At 35.8% G+C, this 26,408-nt stretch overlaps 1 protein-coding gene across 4 annotated transcripts in view; it reads left to right on the forward strand.

The window, feature by feature from the left end:
• The window catches only part of CTNNA2 (catenin alpha 2), a 1,214,276-nt gene that overhangs the window by 1,162,808 nt on the left and 25,060 nt on the right, over positions 1-26,408 (forward strand). For 2 of the 4 annotated variants that reach the window (XM_066377864.1, XM_066377865.1), the window contains exons 16-18: positions 9,938-10,043; positions 14,367-14,501; positions 25,141-25,284. In XM_066377864.1, the coding sequence (XP_066233961.1) occupies positions 9,938-10,043; positions 14,367-14,501; positions 25,141-25,284 (385 nt within the window). The remainder of the gene's footprint in view (positions 1-9,937; positions 10,044-14,366; positions 14,502-25,140; positions 25,285-26,408) is intronic. The other 2 variants (XM_066377862.1, XM_066377863.1) reach the window with 1 other exon arrangement.

Below are 26,408 nucleotides of genomic sequence, written 5' to 3' on the forward strand. Positions count from 1 at the left end.
GATTACATTGATTGCTTTGGATAGTATTGGCATTAAGTCTTATAATCTGTGTACATTGGTTATCTTCATATTTATTTGTGTGTTTATTTCAGCAACATTTTATAGGTTTTTTAATTTAATTTGTTGTGTTTACATAGATTCTAGTGTTGCCCGAATGCATCCCCCCTCTCCCGTATTCCCCTCAACATCTCCCTTACCCCCTTCCCAACATCTCTCTCCCCACTTCCCTTCAGGTTTATCTATCCTATCATCCCCTCTCCCTCTGTCCTCTTTTCCTCTGGTCCCTATGATCCCTTCTCTGTCTCAATTCCGTTCCTCAGTTCACATTGTTTTTTGGATTCCTCAAATGATTGAGGTCATAGGATATTTTTCTTAAGCTGATTAACATTTTATAGTTTTTAGTATACAAATCTTTTGTCTCCTTGGTTAAGTTTATTCCTATGTACTTTACTTTCTGACATTACAAATGAGATTGCATTCTCTCTCTCTCTCTCTCTCTCTCTCTCTCTTTCTCTCTCTTTAGTGAGAGAGACAGACAGGGAGGGAGGGAGATGAGAAGCATCTAATCTTCGTTGTAGCACCTTAGTTGTTCATTGTTTGCTTCTCATATGTGCCTTGATCAGGGGGCTCCAGCTGGGCCAGTGACCACTTGCTCAAGCCAGCAACCATGGGGTCATGTAAATGGTCCCATGCTCAAGCCGGAGACACTGTGCTAAAGCTAGTGGGCCTGCACTCAAGTTGGCGACCTTGGCATTTTGAACCTGGGTCCTCTGCATCCCAGGCTGATGCTCTATCCTCTGTACCACCACCTGGTTGGGTGGGATTGCATTCTTAATTTCTCTTTCAGATAGTTCTTTGCATATAGAAATGCAACTGATTTTTGTATATTGATTTTGTACCTATAACTAATAAATTCACTTATTGTAATTTTGGGGGGGTAGAATCTTCAGGATTTATACATCTAAGATAATTTTACTTCTAACTTTCCAATATAGACATCTTATATTTCTTTCTCTTGTTTAATTCTCTGGTTAAAATTTCAGTACTATGTTGAAGAGAACTGGAAAAAGTGGCATCCTGTCTTCTACGTGATTTTAGGAGAGAAGCTTTCAGTCTTTCACTGATTGAGTATCCTGCTATCTCTAGGTTTTTATAGTTTAAGAAATAAAATTAAAATATTGTTTGACAGTTTTTATTTTAAATTAGAAGTGGATTTATCATAGGATCTAGTAATTTCATTTTGAGACATTTATCCCAGAGAAATGAAAATTTGCATTCACCAAAATCCTGTACACAAATATTTACACTAGGTTTATTTGTAATAGCCTCAAACTGGAAATTATCCAAATGTCCTTCATTTGGGTAAATGGTTAAACTAACTGTGGTACACCTATTAATAAATTACAACTCAACAATAAATAGATGCAGCAACTTGGATGAATCTCAAGGAAAATACACTGCAAAATATCTATGTTGGTGCATAACGTATGATTCTATTGATACAACATTCTTGAGGTCAAAAGAATTATGGAGATGGAGAACAGATTAGTGATTACCATTGTAGGGTCATCTAGGGATGATTACCATTATGATTGGGGTGAGTGATATAGAGTTAGAACAAGAGCACCTTGTGCTCTATACCTTAATTGTAGTAGTGACATGAAGTTACAAATGTGATATCATTACCTATAACTTACACACATCTACACACAGTGCATGCATAACTGCTGAAATCTGAATAATCTCTATGGATTTACCATGGTCAGTTTTCTGATTTTTGTCATTGTACAAAGTTCTGCAAGATGTTAACATTGGGGGAGGCTGGTTTAATGATACATTATATATATATATATATAATATATCATATATACACACACACACACTTTATACATTTATGGGAATATATAAATACTTCAGAATGCAAAGTTAAAAACAGAAAAAAATGAATAAAGTTGAACTGAGTTTCTCAGTCACATGAACCACATTTTAAGTGTTGTATAGTCACATGTGACTGGGGACTGCTCTGTATATTGGACAGTGCAGAATTATAGAATATGTCCATCATTACAAAAATTCTCTTGGACAGCACTGCTGTAGACACTCTGATGTCTAAAGGAGTTTTAGAATTTATTCCCAACCTACACAATAACATTGAAAGAAAATGCTACCCTTGTTATATAAGCTGAATTCAGGGTCTTCTCTTTTAAAGATACAGATTCTTACTCCACAGTTTTTACCCAACTACTAGTAAGGGCAGCTATTCAACCTGACACATAAGCAGAAGGAAATGAGAAATTTTGACTCCCCCACTCCACAACATGATACAGTTATCTTTTCTATCTCTTTTCTCTCATCTGTTCAGTATGTGAGGAAAGTGGGTCATGTCACTGATTCTGTACAGAAAAAAATCTGGGCCTTGAAACTCCCTGGAAGTATCTTACATGATGCTCAGAACCATATGCTAGATACTCAGGATTTTCAGGATGATTCAAACCATTTTCTTACTTCAGTTTTATTAGGCAATGAGTGGGAACACATGGCTTTAAATACTGATGAATGTCTAGAATCCGCTATTTGGCACTGGACAATTTTTCTTGTGTTATTTTTTTATATAATTATAATGCTTTCTATTTTTATATTTACATTTTATCTCTTCAGTATTTGTATATATTGTGAGATGATTACAATACACTTGTGCGCATATGCACGCGTGCGCACACGTTCTCTTAGTCCAGGCATTTATTCATTGACGGACATTTAGGTTGCTCACATAACGTGGTTATTTTAAGTAGTGCTTCAGTGAACATGGGAAGGTACAGATAACTTTTTGCGTGTTTTCATTTTCTTTAAATAAACACCCAAACATGGAATTGCTGATCATATATATGGTAGTTCAGGTTTTTATTTTTATTTTTTTTATTTTTTTTTATTTATTCATTTTTAGAGAGGAGAGAGAGAGGGAGAGAGAGAGAGAGGAGGGAGATAGAGAGAGAAGGGGGGAGGAGCTGGAAGCATCAACTCCCATATATGCCTTGACCAGGCAAGCCCAGGGTTTCGAACCGGCGACCTCAGCATTTCCAGGTCGACGCTTTATCCACTGCGCCACCACAGGTCAGGCCAAAAGGTTTTCATTTTTTGAGGAACCTCCATACTGTTTTTCATAGTGGCTGCAACAACTTGTTACCATCAACAATAGGGGTCCCTTTTTTCTGCAGTTTTGTCAACACTTGTTATTTCTTATCTTTTTGATAATAACCATAATGGCCATTTTAACAGATGTCAGATGATATCTCATTGTGGTTTTGATATTTATTCTCCTGATGATTAGTGAGGTTGAGCACCTTTTCACATACCTGTTGACCATCTGTATGTTTTCTTTGGAAAACTATCTATGAAATTCTTTTGCCCATTAAAAAAAATTTTGGTTTATTGATTTTCTTAGAGAGGAAGGAAGGGGCAGAGAGAGAGAGAGAGAGAGAGAGAGAGAGAGAAACATCAATTTGTTCCATTATGCAATCATTGGTTGGTTCTTGTATGTGCCTTGATGGGGGAGTGAACTCACAACCTTGGCATATTGAGACAATGCTCTAAGCAACTGAGTTATCCAGCCGGGGCCAATGTTTGCCCATTTTTTATTATTTATTTATTTATTTATTTATTTTGTATTTTTCTGAAGCTGGAAACGGGGAGAGACAGTCAGACTCCCGCATGCGCCCGACCGGGATCCACCCGGCACGCCCACCAGGGGCGACGCTCTGCCCACCAGAGGGCAATGCTCTGCCCCTCCGGGGGGTCGCTCTGCTGCGACCAGAGCCACTCTAGCGCCTGGGGCAGAGGCCAAGAAGCCATCCCCAGCACCCAGGCCATCTTTGCTCCAATGGAGCCTTGGCTGCGGGAGGGGAAGAGAGAGACAGAGAGGAAGGAGGGGGGGGGAGAAGCAAATGGGCGCTTCTCCTATGTGCCCTGGCCGAGAATCGAACCCAGGTCCCCCGCACGCCAGGCCGACGCTCTACCGCTGAGCCAACCGGCAAGGGCCTGTTTGCCCATTTTTTAAATGGTTTATTTATTTTTTTTGCTATTGAGTTATAACAATTTTTTATATATTTTGTATATTAACCCCTTATCAGATATATGGTTTGCAAATGTTTTCTCCAGTTCCAGAGGTTGCCTTTCATTTTGTTGATAGTTTTCTTTGCCACACACAAGCTTTTTGGTTTAATACAGTCTCACTTGTTTCTCTTGTTTACGTTTGCTTTTGTTGCCTTAGCTTTTGGTGTAAAATTAAAAAAAAAAACTCACTAAGACCAGTGTCAAGGAGCTTGCCTCCTGTGTTTTCTTCTAGGAATTTTATGTTTTCAGGTCTTATGTTCAAGTCTTTGATCTGTTTCGAGTTCATATTTGTGTATGGTAAAAGATAGTGGTTTCAGTGAATTGCATGTGGCTATTCAGTTTTCCCAAAACCATTTATGGAAGGGACTATCTTTTCCCCTTCAGATGTTCTTGGCTGCTTTGTTGTGAATTAATTGACCATATATGTTTGGGTTTATATTTTACATTTTAAAGTAGTATGTTTACTGATGAAGAACTTAAGAATAAAACATATAAAATTTAAACATAAATAAGATTCTAAAAGAAAGAATTCACTTTTCTTTTTATTTATTTATTTATTTATTTATTTATTTATTTATTTTTTTTTTATTTAGTGAGAGGAGGGGAGGCAGAGACAGACTCCCACATGCACCCTGACTAGGATCAACCCAGCAAGCCCACTAGGGGTTGATGCTCTGCCCATCTGGGGGGCTTTACTCTGTTGCAACAAGAGCTATTTTTTAGTGCCTGAAATGGAGGCCATGGAGCCATCCTCAGTGCCTGGGGCCAACTTGCTCTAATCCAGCCGTAGCTGCAGGAGGGGAAAGAGAGAGAGAGAGAGAGAGAGGAGAGAGAGAGAGAAGCGAGAGGGGAAGGGTAGAGAAGCAGATGGGAGCTTCTCCTGTGTGTCCTGACAAGGAATCAAACCAGGGACATCTACATGCTGGGCCAGCGCTCTAGCACTGAACCAACTGACCAAGGAAAAATTTAGTTTTTCAATAAATGGTTTAGGGACAATGGATTACTCTTTTTTTTTTTTTTTTTGTATGTTTCTAAAGTTAGAAGTGGGGAGGTGGTCAGACAGACTCCCACATGTGCCTGACTGAGATCCACTTGTAATGCCCGCCAGGAGGCATGCTCTGCCCATCTGGGGCTTGCTCCATTGGCTGGAGCCATTCTAGTGTGTGAGGCTGAGGCCATGTATACAGACTGTACTCAGCGCCCAGGCCAACTTTGCTCCAGTGGAGCCTTGGCTATGAGAGGGGAAGAAAGAGCCAGAGAGGAAGGAGAGGGGGAGGGGTGGAGAAGCAGATGGGCACTTCTTCTGTGTGCCCTGGCCAGGAATCAAACCCAGGACTTCCACACACCTGGCTGACGCTCTACCACTGATCCAACCAGTCTGGGCCACAATTGATTACTCTTATGGAAAAATAAGGAGTATGATTACTGTCTCACCTCATATACAAAAAATAAACTGCAGGTTGATTTAATATCTATATATAAAAAGGAAACTTATATTTTAGAAGAAAATGGGAGAATATTTTTATGATCTTGGGGCAAGGATGAACTTTTCCTTCTTCCCAGCTTTATTGACCTATATAACATTATGTAAGTTTAAAATATATGATGTGTTGATGTATATATAAGTGATAACCACTATAGCATTAGCTAACACCTCCAGCAAAAAAAAATTTCTTAAATATGTGAAAAGCATAAACTCTAGTAGAAATGATTGACACATTTGACCACAATAAAATAAAAATTTATATTTTTAATAAACTCTAATAAACTAAGCACACAGGCTAAGACTGTAAGAAGTAATTTGCAACACGAATAACAAAAGATCAGAATCCAAAATATTAAAGAGCATAAACAAATAATTTAGGTAAAAATGCAAACAATTCAATAGAAAATTGTTGCCCTGGCCAGATAGCTCAGTTGGTTAAAGCATCGTCACAAAGCACAGAGGTTGCTAGTTCATTCCTTAAGCAGGGCACATACAGGAACAGACCAATGTTCCTCTCTGTCTCTCCCTCTCTCTCTCTCCCTCCCCCTTCTTTTCTCTCTAAAATCAACAAAATAAACATTAAAAAGAAAGAAGATAGTGCAAAAGACTTGAATAAACAAGTCAGGGAAAAGGACACATGAATGTTTTATAATAATTATCAAAAAATAGTAAAAGGTAACTTGGCCTCCTTGTATTGTGGAAGTGAAAATTAATTTTTTTTTATTTTCATCAGATTTACAGAAAAAGAAGTAAATATTATTTAAATTATGAAATGTATACCTAAAGAAAAATACATGAAAATAAACATACAACTTAAATGGTATTATAATGTAATCTGTATAACCATCCCCCAGCTCCAGAAGTCTCACATATACCTCTTCCAGATCACACGCTGGGTGTCACTACTGTCTTGACTTTGGCAGTGGTGTACTGATTTTCTAAGGGGGAGAAAGCCCTCCCTTACTTGTATACAATTTGCTGATTTCCATGAAATATGGTAAGTACTCCCTTCCTGGCAGATTTCAAGCTACTAATGTGTCATCTGACTCACCAAATTCCTGAAATTTTAACCACTCGGCTCTTGAGAGCATTTACAAATTCATTTCAGCTCTTAAATGCTACTTTCTTCTTTGCTTTTCCTTCCTTTTTTTTTTCATTAAAAAATAGTTTTAGGCCCTGGCCTGTTGGCTCAGTGGTAGAGCGTCGGCCTGGCATGCAGGAGTCCCGGGTTCGATTCCCGGCCAGGGCACACAGGAGAGGCGCCCAACTGCTTCTCCACCCCTCCCCCTCTCCTTCCTCTCTGTCTCTCTCTTCCCCTCCCTCAGCTGAGGATCCACTGGAGCAAAGATGGCCCAGGCGCTGAAGATGGTTCTGTGGCCTCTGCCTCAGGCGCTAGAATGGCTCTGGATGCAACAGAGTGATGCCCCAGAGGGGCAGAGCATCGCCCCCTGGTGGGCATGCCGGGTGGATCCCGGTCGGGGGCATGCGGGAGTCTGTCTGACTGCGTCCCCGTTTCCAGCTTCGGAAAAATGCAAAAAAAAAAAAAAATAGTTTTATAATCTAAAAATAATCTTAAATAGGTGAGATTAGCTGCTTCTGATAATATCAGTATTAATGAGTTGTTTTTGAAGTCTCGTACTTTCCTATAGTCAGGAGGAGTTTAAATAGCATTGGGACTATCATCTTTTTTTAAAGGTTTTAGTGAATTCTTCTGAGAAACCATCTGGATTTACTGATTTATTTATTTTATTTTTTGTATCAGCTTTCTTTCTTGCAGCCTTATTTATTTTTTCCATGGAAACCAGGCTCTAGATTTTTTAATATCTTTTTTCTGGTCAGTGTTGTTAAATTATATAATCCTAGAAAGTTATTTCACCCAGGTCTCATATTTATTTACATGAATTTAAGAGAAGTATTTTTATAACACCTATAATTCTATTTTCTAAGGTTATTTCATTTTTAACTTTTTTACATCTTTCTCCTATATTTCCTAATAGTAGTGTAAGTACATTTCTATATCAGTTTTGCTTTCTCTTTAAAGCTAGTTTTAGATTTATTTTCAATTTCATTATTTTCTAATTTATCCCTTTTTGTAATCTTGTTACTTTTTCCTATTTCTTTTTAAATTTTAAATAATGGCTTTTGTTACTTCTTGCATGTTAATGTCTGTAGCTAAGGCTATTTGTTTTTCTCTGAGATCACTACTTTAGCTGATCTCATAGGAATGAAATATATAGAGGAAAAAACAAAGAGTACTAAATTGTGATTCAGGACACAGAATTTCCAGTCCTGATTCCTTCTTTAAGTATCATTCTTCCTGCAGTATCATCTTGGGCACATCGTTAGTTTTCTTTCTTGTGTTAGTTTCCTCGAGCAGAAAAAGAGGAAGTATTTGATGGTCTCAAAACTTATTTTGCTCTCTACTTTTGTGCAATGAACCCTTACTACCAGCTTGTGACTCCAGTCATTTGAATTGAGACTACATTGTGAACTTGAGAGTTTTTTAATAATAGTCTGCTAGTGAGTTTATGAACTGTATAAGACATGCTTCTAATCATTGGCTACAAGATGGAAGCCTGAGCCTCAAGCAAATTCAATTCACTTCTCTGTAGATGTTCTTCGCCAAGTCAGTGCACTTTGCCAGAATCAATCAATTATAGAAAGTTATCCTGTAAGGTTTATGAAGACGTCTCCCCCAAACACTTGGAAGTTCTTGAAGTAAACAATGAGAAATCAAGCCAAGTGCAACCTCTGTGAATGGGTTAAGATGAAGGCAAAAAGTAACAACAAATGTTGTGTTGGAGTAAAATTGCACAATAAAGAGATTTTCTAAGGTCTGGAAGTTACAGAGAAATATAAATATATGATAATGAGAACATTATTAAACATTGACAGATCCTGCCTCTAAAAGTCCCTTTAAAAATGTAAAACATGGAAAAGTTTCTTTAGAGATAATAAAAAAATAATAGAGAATGGGAGCCAGATTATCACAGAATCTTTAACTCATGCATATTACATAAAATTTACACGTGAAATTCCTGTCCATACTTAAATATAGCAACTTAAAAATAAATGAATATCCTTTATGGAAGAGTTAATGTTGTCACAGCAAAACAAAGATCTCAAGGTTTTTTTTGTTTGTTTGTTTTTAAGATTTCAAGTTTTAAATTTCCTTATGTATGTGTTTAAGCTTTGACGGGAACACAGTATATTTTAACTTGAGCTACCAATGTAAAAAAAAAATTGCAGGATGGAAATTAGGTGGGAAACTAAACAAAATGCCATTCATTTACATTAATTCTTGGAAGCCATTTTAGATCTATTTTCTAAAACATTATAAACTCTACATAACTTCATATGTTCTAAATAAATCACTTCTGAACAGCTTTTGTCCACATTTCTTCACATGTCTAACTGTAAGAATGGAATTGTATAGCCTTAAAAAAAATGCACTGATTTTTAGATGCACTTAAGGAGAACAAGCGAAGTAGCAATGCTAATTAATTAATTAATTAAACCTATTATTTACCTCTCAGGAAAAGAGAAAGACAAGTTTTATGCTATATGTACTTTAAAGATTTTTGGCGCAGCATAGCTTTTTTCCCCTTTAAAATAAATATTTAAAAGACATGTAATATTAAACAGTTCACCTAATTGAAAACCTTATGTGAATATGGGGCCAGTGATTTGGAAGCATAAAGACATCTACTGTGACACAGCGTTTTCTCAGTTCCCTCAAAAATCAGTACCAAGAATGTTCAAACTCACGGGAGTAAGAGCCGAACAGAATTCTGAAATTCTGTCCGAACAGTTCCCAGACAATTGCTTTTCAAAGTGCCAAAAAAGACTTAAAAATACAATAATAGTGTTGGACATGGTATGAAAGAAAAGGCAAGGCAATTTATTTTAGCTAGACTCTCATTAAATTTAGAATTTATCACTTGTATGATTTTTAGTCTATTTTTTTCTAAAATGGGAACGATGATACCTACTAGGGTTCTGATGTGATGTTGTGTACATAAGAGCATTTCAGTATTAAATTCCTATTGCCTTGTGGTAATCATCCTTTTTAATGGAACATTGTTTAAAAGTATGTAAATTAATGCAAAGAATTAACTGTGAGCGTACACATCAAAATAGAGAAAAATATTTCCTAAGGATGAATGGAAGTGAAGTGGATTATTAACATAGAAATTGAAATGAATCAAGAAAATTGTTCAAAACTCTTCTAACATGACCAGAGCCAAATACAAAAGCAGAGATCTGGACAAATAGTATGGTTGATTTGTCTGTTTCTGGTCATAAAATGGATTTCTAATTATGTTGTATATGTTGTTTTAGAGGCAAAGGCCCATTGAAAAATACATCTGATGTCATTAATGCCGCCAAGAAAATTGCCGAAGCAGGTTCTCGAATGGACAAATTAGCCCGTGCGGTGGCTGATCAGGTAACATAAGAGGGAAGAGTGGAATCAGTAATTAGCACTTGGGTTCTGTAATGGGTTTTATACACCCTATAAAACGTCTCTGAAGAATGAATTGTAGAGAATCAGTAACATTTTATAAACCAGCCTCTAACTCTGCCAAGACTGAGCTGGTGGAGAAGGGGGATTCAGTTAAGGAAAGACTGACTCCTCAGGCATTACGACCAAAATTTCTTGAGGAAGAAGAGCACTCACCACATAAGGGACAGAACTCCCAGAGAGCCATGGATTATCAGAGCCCTCCTCATTCAGAAATTCAGCCACACTGAGCAAGGGAGTAGGAAAAGAACTTTACATCTTTTTATATAATATTGCTCTCCTTGTAATGATGCTCTTCATAATTCATAATAATTTACGCACTAGTATAAGTGGGGTTAATCTACATAATCGAGACCCTCCAGATTTCTGCTGCATTTTCATTCAGATTCAGAGGCATCGGAGATAAATGAAATTCTTAGAGCATCTTTTGTGCTTTTTTAGACCGAACTAAGATACAGATTAAAATAGTTCTTAATCTCACCTTGAATGTTTGAGTTGATTTCCTTGCCACACTTTTCATTTTATTTGGCTCGAATTGCAACTCTGAAATCCTGTTGTAAATATGTCTTGTTGCAATAATTTTTCATTTCCTGTAAGAGTATGTTAGGCAATAGACTTTTCCAGATAACTGATCCTTATTTCTTTAAGCAACAGTGGTTTGCAATTTGAACCATTTTTTTTTTAATTTATTTATTGACTTGAGAGAGAGAGAGGAAGAGAGTGAAAGAGACAGACAGACAGACAGAAACATTGATCTGCTCCTGTATGTGCCCTGACCAGGGATCGAACCAGCAACCTTTGCATGTCGTGATGATGTTCTAACCAATTTGAACCATTTTAAAAGGAAAATGTTTAAAACATAAGATTCTGATATAGAAATATTATATAAACTCTTAGTTACATGGAGACATTATGAATTTGCTAATTAGACTACAATACAATAATGTTCTCTAGAGATATTAAAAGATACAAGATCACTCCCTTCTCTATAGATGGATGCCTTCTATTATTTTGGGGTTATTATAGTTTTCCTGCCACTTTTCTTAATATTAGACTGTTCCTCTAAATATAATATTCAACATCCTAGATTCTAGAATATCTTAATAAAATTACATTATTAAACTATTAAGATGATATTTAAAATAAACCAATATATTATCTCATTTTAATTATATAGTTATATGTATTGGCTACTTACAGGAATTTTTTTTTTTGCTTTCTTTTGAAGTTTTGAGAAACAATAATAAAGATAGTTCATTAAGTATTATAATAATTTGAGACCCCCTCAAATTTTGGAGGGGTTTGAGGACCAAACCATTACTAAATTTCAGGACAATACCAACTGCCTGACTTCCTAAAGTCGGCAGCGTAAATTAAGCTGCTTTCTACAGAGTTCTATAATGTATCCCAGAAAGTTCAATGAAAAAAGAGAGACACTGAAGTTACTTGAAAATATACATGCCTAAAATCAACAATGTACCAACCAAGAAAGAATGCCACATTTTTTTTTTTCTGCCAAGGTTGAGGGGGCTTGGGATAAGTAGAGATAACAGATTGATGAGTGGTTCTGAAAAGAGTTTTGTTAGGATGGACTTCATTCAACGAGTGAAAGTGGGTAAAGTTTGTTTGGCTTTTCTATTATATCCTGAATCTCAATGACTAAAATCATTTCTCAATATATTTAGGCTAGTTGAATTCAATATTTTATATTGCAGTCCTGGTTTTTGATTTTGCATTTTTAGACTCTTCTAGTAATTTTGCAATTCTAAGCAGTTTTGCTATCTAGAAGAAAACACACCCAAATCTCAGAATTCTAGATGTCTTTTGAGATTGTGACAAAGTATTCAAATTCTATTCAATGATGTCTTTAAAAAAACCAATAAAGAATGCCTCAATTTGTCACATTTGTACTATCATTGAAGCAACTTGCAATTTTTGTCTAATGTTTTGTCTGAATGGGACATTTTTTTCTCAGATTCTGCTATTTCTATGATGTAAGAATTTTTTTTCTTGTTTCATCATACCTTTATTTGTGCTTTAAATGTTTAAGTTTAAATAATAGGATACAATGAGCATTACTAAGGAGTGGATTGGTTGCCTTTATTTTGTCTGAAAATATTTTTATAAAGATTTGAGGTATGCATGTAATATAAAACTTTGTATGGACTGTTGCATTTTTAATTCTTGTTCTATTGTGATGGAACTTCTATTTTAATTTGCTGAAAGGTATTTGCATTGAAAGATTTGTCAGCCCTCCAGGGAGATACCATTTTAAAGTTAATTTCTTTCAATATATGGGTCTTTGGAGTAGGATAAATATTACAGTATTAGGTACTTGTAGAAAGCTAAAAACAGCATCTGTGGGATTCTTTCTTGATAAATGCAGTTAGTGAAAAAAAATACCACAATGGTAAGTGTTATGTATAAAAGAGACCCCTTTGTCTTTTATTGAATGAATTGTTGTGTTGAAACCACTGGCTTTATAGTATTAACAAAAGAATTCCTTTTCTTGAGCTTGAAGGAAACAGTTGGAATCTTTATCTCATACTTCATTTTGGCCCATAGGTACTTATTTCTGACAGTGTTTCATCAAGGATCCAGTATTGTGTGTTTTTCACAAGTGCCAAATTGAGCCAGAACAGTAGAATAACCTACAGAATCTTGAATTGAGCTTTTGATAACAATGGGGATATATATCTTCCTTCCTTCCTTCCTTCCTTCCTTCCTTCCTTCCTTCCTTCCTTCCTTCCTTCCTTCCTTCCTTCCTTCCTTCTTTCCTTCCTTCCTTCCTTCCTTCCTTCCTTCCTTCCTTCCTTCCTTCCTTCCTTCCTTCCTTCCTTCCTTCCTTCCTTCCTTCCTTCCTCCTTCCCTCTTTCTTTCTTTCTTTCTTTCTTTCTTTCTTTCTTTCTTTCTTTCTTTCTTTTTCTTTCTTTCTTTCTTTCCTTTCTCTCTCTCTCTCTCTCTCTCTCTCTCTTTCTTTCTTTCTTTCTTTCTTTTTTTCTTTCTTTCTTTTTTGTATTTTTCTTAAGTAAGAAGCAGGGAGACAGAAAGCCAGATTCCTGCATGCGCCCCAACCAGGATCCATCCAGCAAGCCCACTAGGGGGCTATGTTCTGCCCATCTGGGGCCCTTGTTCCATTGCAACTGGAGCCATTTCAGCACCTGAGGCAGAGGCTATGGTGCCATCCTCAGCACCTGGGCCAACTTGCTCCAAAGAAGACATGGCTGCAGGAAGGGAGGAGAGAGATAAAGAGAAAGGAGAGGGAGAAGGATAGAGAAGCAGATTGTCACTTCTCCTGTGTGCCCTGACCAGGAATTGAACCTGGGACATCCACACACCAGGTGGACACTCTTAACTGGCCAGGGCTAGCAGTGGGGATATATTGCAGTTACTGGAAAGCCTTTGACATTGAAGCACCAGACATCTTTTAGGGAGTCATGTGTATGGCTGTGGAAGTGGTCGTCTAAGCCGGCTGTGTATTTAATGGACATCTACCCAATGAAGCCACTAAGAGAATTCAAAATTCCTGGTCATAGTTGACTCTCGCACATCCAGAGTCTGAAGTCTGCTGTTACTCTCATGAGCTTATTTTAACTGGCATCCAATTCACTCTATTTCTCATATCTCTTCCTCTTACAGTGGTCATGATTCTTCTTGGTCTTTTGTTTAAAGGAAGTTTATCAGGTTGTTAAAATTTGGGTAAATATGAAAATTTGAAAAGTATAATACACTGTCTTTAATGAAAGATGCATTTCTTAGAAAGCCAAAGGAAACAATAGAGTCCCCCACCCCCACCCCACTAATTGAATTAAAACTTGACCCTCTCCAGTGGTGGTGATTGCCACACAGTCTGAATTCCTTCTAGCCTGTGTTGCCTTGGCTGTCTGTACTAAAATAACTGCACATAGTGAATATTGAATGAACCCAAAGGGGGAAAATCTGTAAATTATTTAGTGTTCTTAACGTTTTTGCAACACAACTGGTAAAGTACTCAGAAACATGTACAGAAGTCCCAATAAAGCTTTCTGGAAGACCTTCAATATTCTTTTCATAGACTTTTATTAAAGTAGAGCTAACTATTCTAAGCTATTGGCTGTGGCCTTCCTAAACTGCTATAGAAATTAAGTTAAATGGATGTGATTAAGGTATATGACACTGAAACCTTTCCTTCTCACAGCTTTTATAGAGCACGTGTTAGAAATTGAAGAGTACTTACTAACTGAGATCACTTTTTTTAATGTTTTATAGTGTCCTGATTCAGCATGTAAGCAGGATTTATTAGCCTACCTTCAGCGAATTGCCTTGTATTGCCATCAGCTTAATATCTGCAGCAAGGTGAAGGCCGAAGTACAGAATCTGGGAGGAGAGCTCATTGTGTCAGGGGTAAGCTGGGACTTGGGCTTTAAGATTTAAGTTCCCATTGTTGTACTTAAAGGCAAGAATTCTTGGCAACAGTACTGCTAAAACCACCAAACTACAGTGATTCATAGGGAGGTAGTTTTAAAATAAATGTTATCACCATTATTCCAGACCTTACAATAACTCACAAAGAGCAATTTGATTTTCCAATTACCCCGTGTTTATACTTGCCTGGTAAAATCTCCATTCTTCACAAAGAAACTAATTTCATAGTCTGGAAACACATTGCAAAGCTGTAACTATTATAATTATTTGGGGCTTTTGTATATTTACTCATTGAGAGTCTATATCCCTTGGTTAGTCCTGGTAATTTTCATTCTCTGTTCAGGAGCCAGCCTCTCTATGTGTGGATTGTGTTCACATGTTAGAGACGATAAAAACCATGGAAATTCATCAGGTTCCAATGCATACTAGGTTACCAGTAACCCTTAAAAGCCAAAATATTTGAATTTAACATGGGTTGATGTGCTGTTGCCAAAAACTAACGTAGTTGTCAAACACTAACAATTTATATATATTTTATTCAACCACTATAGTGTTTCCCTTCTCATGAAAACATAAGTATCTGGTTCATTTCATCAAATGCAAAGAAATAAGAAGTTCTGTGAATAGAAGCATTATGATTTCTTGGCAAGATTTTCAAATGTATATGTTGAGGTTCTTCATCTTGGCTTCTTCTCCCTCACTCTATTTCTCTCTTATAACAAAAGTCACCATCTATTATTGTAAACTATTTGCAATTCTGAAACGTGGCTCTACCACCTTTAGTTCTTTTCCCAGTCCACCATGATGCTGCCTTTTTAAGTGTAGCATTACCAGGGACATAGCATAGGGAATGCCTTGTGAAATCACACTGGTCACAAAGCTCAAATTTTCCCCAAGCCATTTTAAAAAATCTATCAATTTGACCACTTCATAAAAGTATGTGGAAAATTATTCTTGAATCCAAAAATGTCTGTTCCTATATTGTTTGGCTTGCAAAAAATCTACCTGGGAGAAAAGCTGGTCTGGCTTGCATGGAGATCCCACCTGGGAAGCCTGGTCCATGCAATCCCACTTAGAGCCCAAACAATTGGCTATTTTGTGCCTCTTCCCAAAGCATAGTCACCTCTTTGCATTTCCAAAATGATTCTGCTTCTACATTCTTCAACAGCCAAGTGCAATCTGTCTTGCAATGTGTCCTTTCTGCCAAGTGGGTCATTACCAAGATTCTCTCTGCCCAGAAGTGATCTAAACATTGCATCTCCCTTGCTTCCTTTCTGATCTTCCGCCTCGATGGTATAGGTTCCCATACCATTCAGCTTTCATGTCCATCTGTATATGGCACCTGTGCAACTGAGTGCTTTCTGTTTAGCTTGCCTTGTGTGCTTCCATTTGTCACTTTCTGAATCTTATTATTTTCATAGATGCGCAAAGCATCTTTGTGGATCTCAGACTCCACAACTTCATCTGGATGATGTTTCATTGGCAGAGTTGCCCTCCACCATCCTATCAGTGCCCATTGTTCATCACTGCCTCCTGAGCTTCATTCCCATTGTCTTTTCCTCATCGAGATGTAGTCCAAACCATCCCTGGCTTTTTTTCACTTGCACTGTTGGCATTTGCAGAGGTGTTTGAGATTGAGAACACCATCAAGAAGCCTGTTTCCTTCTTTGAATCTTATTGATTAAAAAAACAAAAACAAAAACAAAACATAAGTCCTTGCATGGGAGAAGGCTTCTTTTAGAGGAATGTTATATAACTGTATAATAATTCTGAATCAAATGCATTGTAAAGGTTGGCTATGTTTTGCTCGGTTATGAGCCCGCTCTTGGCCTCCTCATGATTTTTTTTCAAGCTTGATTGCTATTTGGTGCCATACCTGCATCTATAGTCTGTTGTCTTTGCCACTCTGCCTCCACCTTATTCTTCATCCTCCTTCACTGAAAAGAGTCAATATATTTATTTTTCAAAATAGCCGCAAGTGACTGCCTTCAAAGTTTTGAAAGCATCAAGAATGTGAGACCCCATATATGCAAACTTTCAATGATTTTGCCGAGAAAGTGCACCCATGTCTTGGGTCCCATTTATTCTGTTGTCTGGAGTGACAAAGTTGCTATATTCCTCAGGAAAAGCAACTATTGTATAATGCACATTCAGAAAAGATACTTAACTTTTTCTTTCTTATTTCTTGTGTTTATGTACATGGGATTTAAAGCTGTCATTTCTTCTTTGAAATATATGAAAGCCCCAGAAAGATATATTTGTTGGAAGTCAAAGTTTATTTTAAAACATAAGAGAGAGATTTGGATAGATTATTTTCATTTTGCCAAGAAAAAATGATTTGGATTTCAAAAGTCAGGGCCATTTTTTTAGTCTTGTGCTGGCATGATGAACATATGTTAAAAAATGTGCATGTACACAATTACCTGCCATGTCAGCATGTGATGGTTTACGAGATTTTGTGTGTAGGAACTGGGAAAGGCCTCTTCTGTTGTATCTGCCTTTTGTGTGAGAGGGCTCAGAAAACTCAGTAGGTCACGGGGAACAATGAAAGCTAATGTTCTTCCTGAGTCACTATGGAGAACACCAGAAAGAAAGCAATTTAGGATGTGTGCCAGCATAGGCTCATTCACACAACTGCTGTCTAAGAAGCACCATTAGTTTTCTGGCTGGCAACCAATTTTTAAAACTCATTGGCTTAAACCTTTCTCAACAGCCAAATGGTGCCATTCTTATTAAATCTCAAAGTGGAAGATGCATTTGGGAGACAATTCAGCTCCACTGGGTTGCTAAGGAAATAATGGAAAAGAGGGAAAAAATAATTTAAAAATGAGTAGTGATAGAAATGTTAAAAGTGAATACAGAGGACATTAAATTCCAGAAGATTAAACAGTCTCTTACTGATAAACTGGCTTTGTTTGCTTAGTTTGCTGCTTGCTTATTAAATCTCTTAAGCCAGTGTACATGAATTTTGGGAAAAGAAATGTTGAAAGAAGAAAAGAAAAAAACAGAGGGGAGGAGGCATAAAAGAGGGAAGAAGAGAAAACAAAGGAAAGAGATACAACCATAGCATATCATAAATTTATTTATGATAGGTAAATAAATAGGTAGGTAAAAGCTACTAAATATAACAGTTCATCATGGGAGCAAAGTTGAGCCAAAATTCTTCAAGTATCTAAATATATTTTAAATTTAAATAAGTTCCAATGCCATGATATGGAAATTACCTTTATATTTGGTTGTAATGTTTTTAATTAATTTTTGTTCACTAGGTTTCAGAGGATTTAATGGGTTCTTTTAAATTTAAAAACAAAGATGTACATATTGTTCTAGAGAAATTAAACCCATTCCAAAACGTCCAATTATTTTTAGCTATCCAAAGATTTATACTTTGCACATTATTCCGAATAAGATTAGGAACACAAGAGCAATAACCCTGCTCAAGACAGGAATATGATGTTCAGGTCAGAGATGGAGGGACATTGATATAACTTAGAGCTGACTCCACAAGAAAATGCTACAAATATAATAAATTTGATTGCATATACATGCCCTTTTAAAAATACTACTAACAAAATATAGAAACACAGTTTGGAGGTGAAGAATGTTAGTTCCCTAACTCCTGAAACTGATTGGACTCCTCGAGTGGAGCCCTCACCTATTCCTGAGGGGTTAACATGCCCTCATAATGTGCACTTCTGTTCTTTGCCTTTTAAATCTCTGCTTTCTGAATTTGAATCTCTCTCAATTGAGTTATGGAGAGAAGTTTGACAAGGTGAGCAAGTATAATTTGTGGCTTCGGTAGAATTTGAATTGGTAAAGAAAAAATTGGAGAATAAGGGGTCAAATACATTCATTCTTATTACCTATGCTTTCACATCATTTAAAAAAATTAGACTCAGTTCAAGTTAAATGAATATTTATAGTGATAAATGGAAAAATTCATAAAAATACTGAAATGATAATATCCAAATCAATCTTACCTACCATTGGCATGTAATCAAAGTATGTATGTGGATCTGCACATGTAGACATTCACTAGGTACACTTGATCTGACATTTACTCCCTAAACCCCTGCATAAGCATAATCAAGAACCAAATACATGGTTGACAACTGTGGCATGTCTGATCCAATATAATTCCGGGGGAAAAATATGGGATTTAATTTCATCATTTTATATATAATATATATATTGTAAAAATTGTGGTTTGTTGAGATGAGAATTGCATCTATTTGAAAAGCTCTGTTTTGTTTTCTATGAAAAATGTATTTTTTAATGGGATGAAACAGTCGAAATAAGCACTGTACCTAGTTGTGTAGACCTAGACTTTAAGCAACTCTTTTCTGAGAGTCTCCTTATGTCTTCTGGTTGTCCATTTTTGATCATCTTTACTGATCAAAGTGTAGCAGTAGTAATAGGAAATAAATCCAAATTTTTAGCTATTTTGGTTTGAGTTTGGAATGCATTTTTGTGCTTCATTTGAACGAAAGGGTATATCTCTAGTGGATGAACAGCCAGATCTGAAGAATTTTATCTAGATCTTTCAGAGGGTGGGTTATTAAGTATTTCAGTTAAAGGATTTTTCCTGATCTAGAGAGTTTAGGAGAGTCCAGATCTAAAGAGAAGAAGATAAAAACAAAATTGAGGTTACAAATGTGGATAAAGGAATAGTAGTGATACTCTGGAATCATACGAAAGTAAAATAGTTTTTATCATTTTCAGACTGGAACAAATTTTGCTAATAAGATGGATTGTCACATAATTCTATCTTTTTCTCAAGAACCTGCCCCCTAATCTGTTATGATAGTAAAGCTATAACTATTTAAATTCCAATTCCTGCCACTAAGTCTTCCTTAGTTAACATTCTTATCAGTGTATGTCATTGATTTTTTGCACAATCCAAATTATGCAAACCTTCAGAGAAAATAACCCTTATGTGTTTTTTTTAGTGCAAATTTATTCTCCCAGTGTTATAAAAGTGACATTTAAGAAATTCAATGCATTGTTTTTGGAAGAAATGTGAAATAGAAAATTTTATAAAAAAAGTAAAAGTATCTTTGGTGTCAGTCATCATAGGGAGCTTTGTGTCTGTTGCACCACACCTATGTAGTATATCCCAGAATTCGAATAGTCTTGTGCAAGAAGGGATGGCAGACTGCTCTAAGATGTGGCTTTTCAGTTCAATATTCTATGATGGTGACCCTGTACTTACCAACATCACTTTTATCCATTAGTGGAAAAAATAAGTTTTTCACTGATAAAACTAAACCAGTTGGCTATCTCACTGAATTCTTTTGTGCATAGAAAAAGACTCTATATACTAATGCTTTCATTCCAAAAATAAGAAAACAGATTCTATTTAAGGAGAACTGGGAGGTGAACCAAGCAAGTAACCCTTTACCTTCACTGGAAGGAGATAGGAATTGACCTAACTTGGATCTACTCAGTGGATTGATTGGCTTGCATCACCTGAATTTACAGGCTGAGGAATTTCTATTTTAGTTTGAGGGTATTATTACTTGTAAGAGTAGAGTTAATGGCTTTAAGAAAACATTTTGCTTCAGATATTTCTGCCTCAGGAATATCAGTGCCATTCCCTGTCATTCCATCAATGAACTTTCATTCCTTTAGATTTTAGAAGTAATTCTTTTTTAAGTTTTGAATAGCCTCTAATTAAAAGAAGGAAGGCAAATAATTCACACCTTAATCTGCTAGTAATGAATGCCTTAATATTCTGAGAATTACAAACTTGGCAGCCAGTGAATGATCATATTTTCTGAAAACTTGGAATTAGACAAAGGGGAAATAACTAGATGAGGGGCAATGATTGCATATATACTGCTCACAAAAATTAGGGGATATTTCAAAATGAATATGAAGCTATAAAATATCCCCTAATTTTTGTGAGCAGTATATCTTTTAATCTCTGTGAAACACAGGCAACCTCATGTAGGAAGTACTAGATTATGGTATTTTCCCATGAGACATTATTCTAAGTTTGAGATATTGTCCGTTAAGTGCTAATTATCTGATTTTATTGTAAGATGTTTGTTTATGAATATGTTTTAAATAATTAATGTCTGTAGTAATGTCTTAGGAGTTTCCCTCCTTCCATTTTTAACTAGTTTTGAACATGTGAGAGCAAATTCACATATACCTATCCCCTTCAGTTAAACTGAATTGTGGGAATCTAAAGTGCTGAGTGAATGAATACCTTTGTTTAGAAGCAGTATCAGTAATTTAGTTCTTGGTTTCTGGTTTTCCTGCATACACTTGAATTTGTCAGCTCTAGTCAAGAGATACATTATTTTTAATTGGTCATATGAATCCATTGTGATTTTGTTGTTGTTGTTACTACTGGGACATGCCTCAAGAATCCCTGCACTGAAGGCAGTTAAAGTAAAAGAAGATACTATGTGAACAAGTTGATATAAACTTAAATAAGAAAAAAACAATGGACTTTAAAACCATATACTAAAAATTATATTGGAATTTCATTATTAATTTTTGCATAATTTTTATTACTTCAGATAATGAAAAGTAAAAGAAATACAGAGATCCCCAAAGCAAAACAGAAATAGAATTTTTTCCTATACTGGATTTTATAAAATTTTGACAATATATTTCAAAAAAAAGATCAGTTGTTTTTATATGCTGCTCCGAATTTCTAATGACAAACTAACAATTAGAACTTCAGAGAGTTGTATTTATTTCTTGTTCACATAAAGATATTTTCTGATTCATTGACTTCAACATTTCTTCTGTGTTCCAATCACTTAAAAGGCATAGTGCTAAATATCGGTTGTGTAAGGGCATTCAAAATCCTTTCTCTCTAATAGCAATTAATTTTCCTGAAAAGAATAAACTTTTTTTGTCAGATGTGCTTTTATTAGATTGTATAGTCTATTGTAGTTTTTTTTCATTTAATTTTTCATCTTACTGTTCAATATTCTCAGCTAGACAGAAGTGTGTCTGTTGATGACTATCTCTGTGTATTTGCTGTTTCTTGGTTTACTATATTCTATAAATAAAAGCATGTGTAACTTACTATTGTCTATATTCTGCCCCTATAGATTGCTTTGTCAAATGCTTTCTTCAGCTTAATTTAAATGATTTATAAAATATAGCTTCGAAACAGCCCTTAGAAAAGAAATATGTGCCATATTATGGCCCATGCATCTTACAAACAGGAATGGCTTTTGGATAGGCAATATGGAGTTTTCGCAGTTCAGATACCTTTTACTGCCTCAGAACACATTGTCTTACTCTATTTTGAACAGTCATTTTTTTCTGAACAATAAATGCATTTCAATTATTTTATACTAATCTTATTTTCTTGAAGGCAAGCTTTCTTAATTTAGACTTTAATCTTTTCTTTCATTATGAATACTATATCTTATTTTATTGCTTTTCTCTGAACACCTTCATCGATGCAGATGCCTTGCTGATAATGAACTTGACTTCCTGGAACTGAGGCTAGATGTTCTGTCAAATCTGCACAACTTGTCTCTTGACCCTTTTCATCCATTTCCTTTTGCAAATCTATTTTGCAACTGAAAGAGAATAATATCCTGGAGAAGTTCCAGTCAGCATCATCTTCTAAGAATCATGTACTCTTTTAAGCCTAAGGGTCTGTATGTGAGACAGTATCATAAAACAAACTCAAAACATAATCCTTTTAGCTAAACTTCTGACGCAGATCTGTTGCTATCAAAATAGGATTCTCTTTTGCTATTTCTTTCCAATTATAACATTTTGGTCAAATTGCATGCCAACTGCCTGATTATGTCTTCCATAGTGAACTATTTTGCAAACACATCTGCAGGTCATTCTTTCAGACTGTGCAAATTATTCCATCTGACTTCTCTCCATACTTTTCACTAAGAAGTTCTATTAAATAAAAACTTTTTTAACAAACAAAAATTTGAAACCAACCCCACATCTCTCTTGTCAGAGTAAAATTATAATCCTGACTTCAGTAATGAGGTCTCTTGACTGAAATCTTGCAATTCATATCTCGTCTTGAAGGGCTAACTAATTCATTTATGTAATGCCCATAAAAACGACGCATCAAATCCATAATTGCAGTTAAGACTTAGTTTTCGCAAATGATGTCAAGAAGCTACATGACTAGTTGGAAATTTTCTAATCCTAGCATTGCATTCTGTGTCAAGAAAGCTTTGTTATTTTAACTAATATAACTAAAGACATCACATTCAATCATACTAAAAAGTCAGCACAGCTCACCACTCCGCATCCTTTTGATGCAGCCTAGTTTTGCATTGGGTTCCTGAAGTCATGCTCCAATTCCAAATAATTAATAATCAATAACAATCAATTATAATATAGTTACAGTTTGTTTTGTTTTAATATTTAAAAAGTGTTAAATGTCATTTTATTCTAATATCTTAATGTAGGCAAAAGTGTACCTTCTTTGTTAGGTAGCAAAAATTTTAAGGTATTGGGAGAATAAAGCAAGTGCATCATTATTTTTTTTTAAATGAGCTTTAAATTTTGTAAAGAGGTGTTATGATAAAAATAAGTTTCTAATCAGCATTTTGAAATTGAGAAGTAATGATCACTGAATTCTGTACAATGGCACAATCAAGAAATACCTAATTTCTAAAACCAAACGGGTTTTTTTTATAAAGCATAGAAAAGCAAGGACAAACCAACTAGTCAATGATCCAATATGTAAAAATTGGAAGACAATAAAACTTTATAGGGCCATTAATTAGGAAATCTCATGCAATAAAATTGTTGAATATATACTGCTCACAAAAATTAGAGGATATTTCAAAATGAATATGAAGTGATAAAAAGAGCATTTGATTACTTTTTATTAAACAAGAACATCAGAAAAGCAATCAAGTCAAAGAAAGTTGCTCTATAATGCAAATGAGATACAAAACCAACTTTTATTTCATTGCACTATACAAAAGGCTGAAAGTTCTGTAGTATCTGCACATTCCCTGATCCCCTAATTTTTGTGAGCAGTGTAGAATTGGAGTTTAGAATTGGAATTACTGAAAATGGAAATAGAATATGGAAAACAAATAGAGTATTATTGCTTCTTCTAAGTGCAGAGAAAGTCCAATATAGGAAAAATTTTGTTCTCATATGCCAAATATATTTTATTTTCTATTATCTTTAATTTTCTCAGGACATTCTTTAAATGTTTGTAACATCCATTTTGAAGTTTAAGATGAGAGTAATGTTGCCATATCTGTAATTAGTTTGAATTTTTAAGTAGCTTCTGTGTTTCAGAATACTCCCTAATCTGTCAATTTGCTTAATTTTTAATTGTGATTACCTAATACATTTATGTATTTAGTAAGCTAAGAATCATAGAACTAGAAATAGAACTATATTGGCCTAAAATATAAGAATTCCAAATTGGGGATTTTGTTTATCTGCATACAGAGACAGCCATTTAGGCTTTACCCATTTATTATGCCATGACTTGCAAGCTCATATTTTGAATGCTTACTTTTACTAAAATTATTTTCTATGGAAAGAGAAAGCTAGCTTCCATGAAGATAGTTTCTGGACCTGCCTCCTCATCAATATTGCTCCGTCCTGTTGTTTGTCATAATACCCAATTGACCATTTTCAGTAATTTGTATTATTAACTTCTACATCTTCATTTAAAAATAAAACTTAGTTCTTTCCACATTATTCTTCTATATTAGCCTATTTAAAAAATGGACTCAGGTTAAACAAAGCTATAACTGTGACTGTAGAAGAACTGAATGTGACAAAAATGTTTAGTCAGTTAGCATCACTGAGTCACTTGATCTCTGAGAGCAGCAGGGCAGGGGACCTTATGATTGTAGAAATCTTGCTATTTTTCTCCAGTTTTGAAGGTGGGCTCTAACTGTCCCCATTTGATATATATTATATTCAGTGTATATGGATAATCTTAGTCAAGACTATCAGCAATCTTTTATGTTAGACAACATTTTCAGAGGTAGAAGTTTAAAGGTAGAGTAGGCATTGGTTATTGGCTTATCTTTTAAATTGTGCTTGTCACACACAACCCACCCTTGGGCACAGAAAGGAAGAGTAAAAAGAGTTGCAATGTTAGCAACAATGAATGCCTTCAGTGATTCCACTGAAAGAGGTAAGTATTCCTTTAGTATCATTACTGGCTGGATGTGCAGAGGCCTGAGGGCTTGGTGAAGGTCACACAGCAGGGCAATGGAACTTCCAAGAAAGACATCTGAGATTCCCCATGGACCGTTCCAGGCTTTAAGAGCTTCAGCCCTTGCTTTCTCTCTTGGTGATCTTCAATGCTTTAAATAGGGGATTTATTCCCTTTGAACCCACTACAGTTGTCCCCTACTATGCCTGACAAGGCACGGTGCTTCTTCATCCTCCTTCTCCCACATGGTCCATTGACCTGTTCAAGGGAACCAATGAGGAATCCTAATGGCCGGGCTGCTTAATATCACAGAAGCCCACCCATCTCTTTCAGCACCTAATTCCTTCATGTGCCTCTTTCTCCCGATCACCCACTCCCTCTTCCACCTCCCTAACCCCTTCCCAATAGGGTACGTTTTATATTTTCTCTTGCTCTCTCTCTCACTCTCTCTTTTCTGTATCTCTCGGAAATCAGACAGGAGTTCAGAGCACTTTCACTACCTTTTATGAGGTAGATTGTGATGTCATAGATGGGGGCAGGGCTAGTCAACTTTCTACCCACCTCCCAACCTGTGCTGAGGGAGCTCCGATCGGGAGTGGAAGCAGTGATTCCTCCATGGTGAGTAACTTTGCTTGCTAATCTAATCTGTCTCATTGTAAACATTACTTTTGAAAACAGGAGAATGGGGTTTTAAGGAGGTAAAAAGATGTGACCGCTCAAGCCCTCTTACTTACTGTTAACCAACTTTGGACAAAAGATCAACTTATTTATTCCCTATATAGTTGAAGAATTCTACAGCACCAATACACTCTTCAAATGTGATCTGACCTTGAACAATGAAAATGGTATTTTCATTCCTCTATTTCTCCATCTTTCTTCCCATTGGGACTGAAAGTCATTGCACGTGAGGAGTGAATCCATTTGTAGTCCTTCATTGAGCTTCTCTAAGGGAGGCTGGTTAGGAGAATGTGTTCTTCTTCATTTGAAAGATTTCTGGATCACAAAATATTCTCTATTGATGTTTTGCCCAGAGTATCAGCCTGCCTTTCTAAAACTATGGGGTAAACCTGTAAAGAAATGATACAAAAGTGTTATCAACAATTTTGGTTTTGATGCAAACAAGTGAAAACATTTCTAATGCAAAGACTAAAATATTTATTATCAAATAGTTACTATTCCTGCAAGGTAAAGGGTATGACCATTTTCAAGGCATCACAACCAAATTTGCTACCTTTTTGTGTGTTTTCACAAATAACAATCCTGATGCTGTTTTGTAGGACTTCTTGGTAGTTGAGAGTGGTAAAAAGCCTTTGCCCTTTCTTTCGTTGGAGTTTCTACTACTGATTATTTCTTTTATATGCCTTAGTATTTAGAAAGAAAAGATCAACTGGAATGAGCATTTATTTCCACCCTCCTTGTTCTCTCCTCAGTACCTATTAAAACACTCAAGATGTCAGTTTCTATAAAAAATGGCACAGGAAGTCCACAGAGGTAGTTAAATCTTTAAAGAATGTTCTGCATCAGGGTGGGTGTTTTTGAAGGGATTTGAACATCCAAGTGTGAGGCCCTGTTACTTTTCTTAAGGTGGAGTAAAAGCAGCCTGGTGTGCATCAGGAGCATTATGAAATATGTTAAGAAGGTATCTTTTTTTTTTTCAAAGTATACATGCATTCTCAAGTTAATTGACTAAGTATGGATATCAGTGTTGAAGAATTTGGGGGCATAGCATCTCTGTTATGTGT

This window comes from Saccopteryx leptura, chromosome 3, assembly GCF_036850995.1.
Source record: "Saccopteryx leptura isolate mSacLep1 chromosome 3, mSacLep1_pri_phased_curated, whole genome shotgun sequence".
Lineage (NCBI taxonomy): Eukaryota > Metazoa > Chordata > Mammalia > Chiroptera > Emballonuridae > Saccopteryx > Saccopteryx leptura.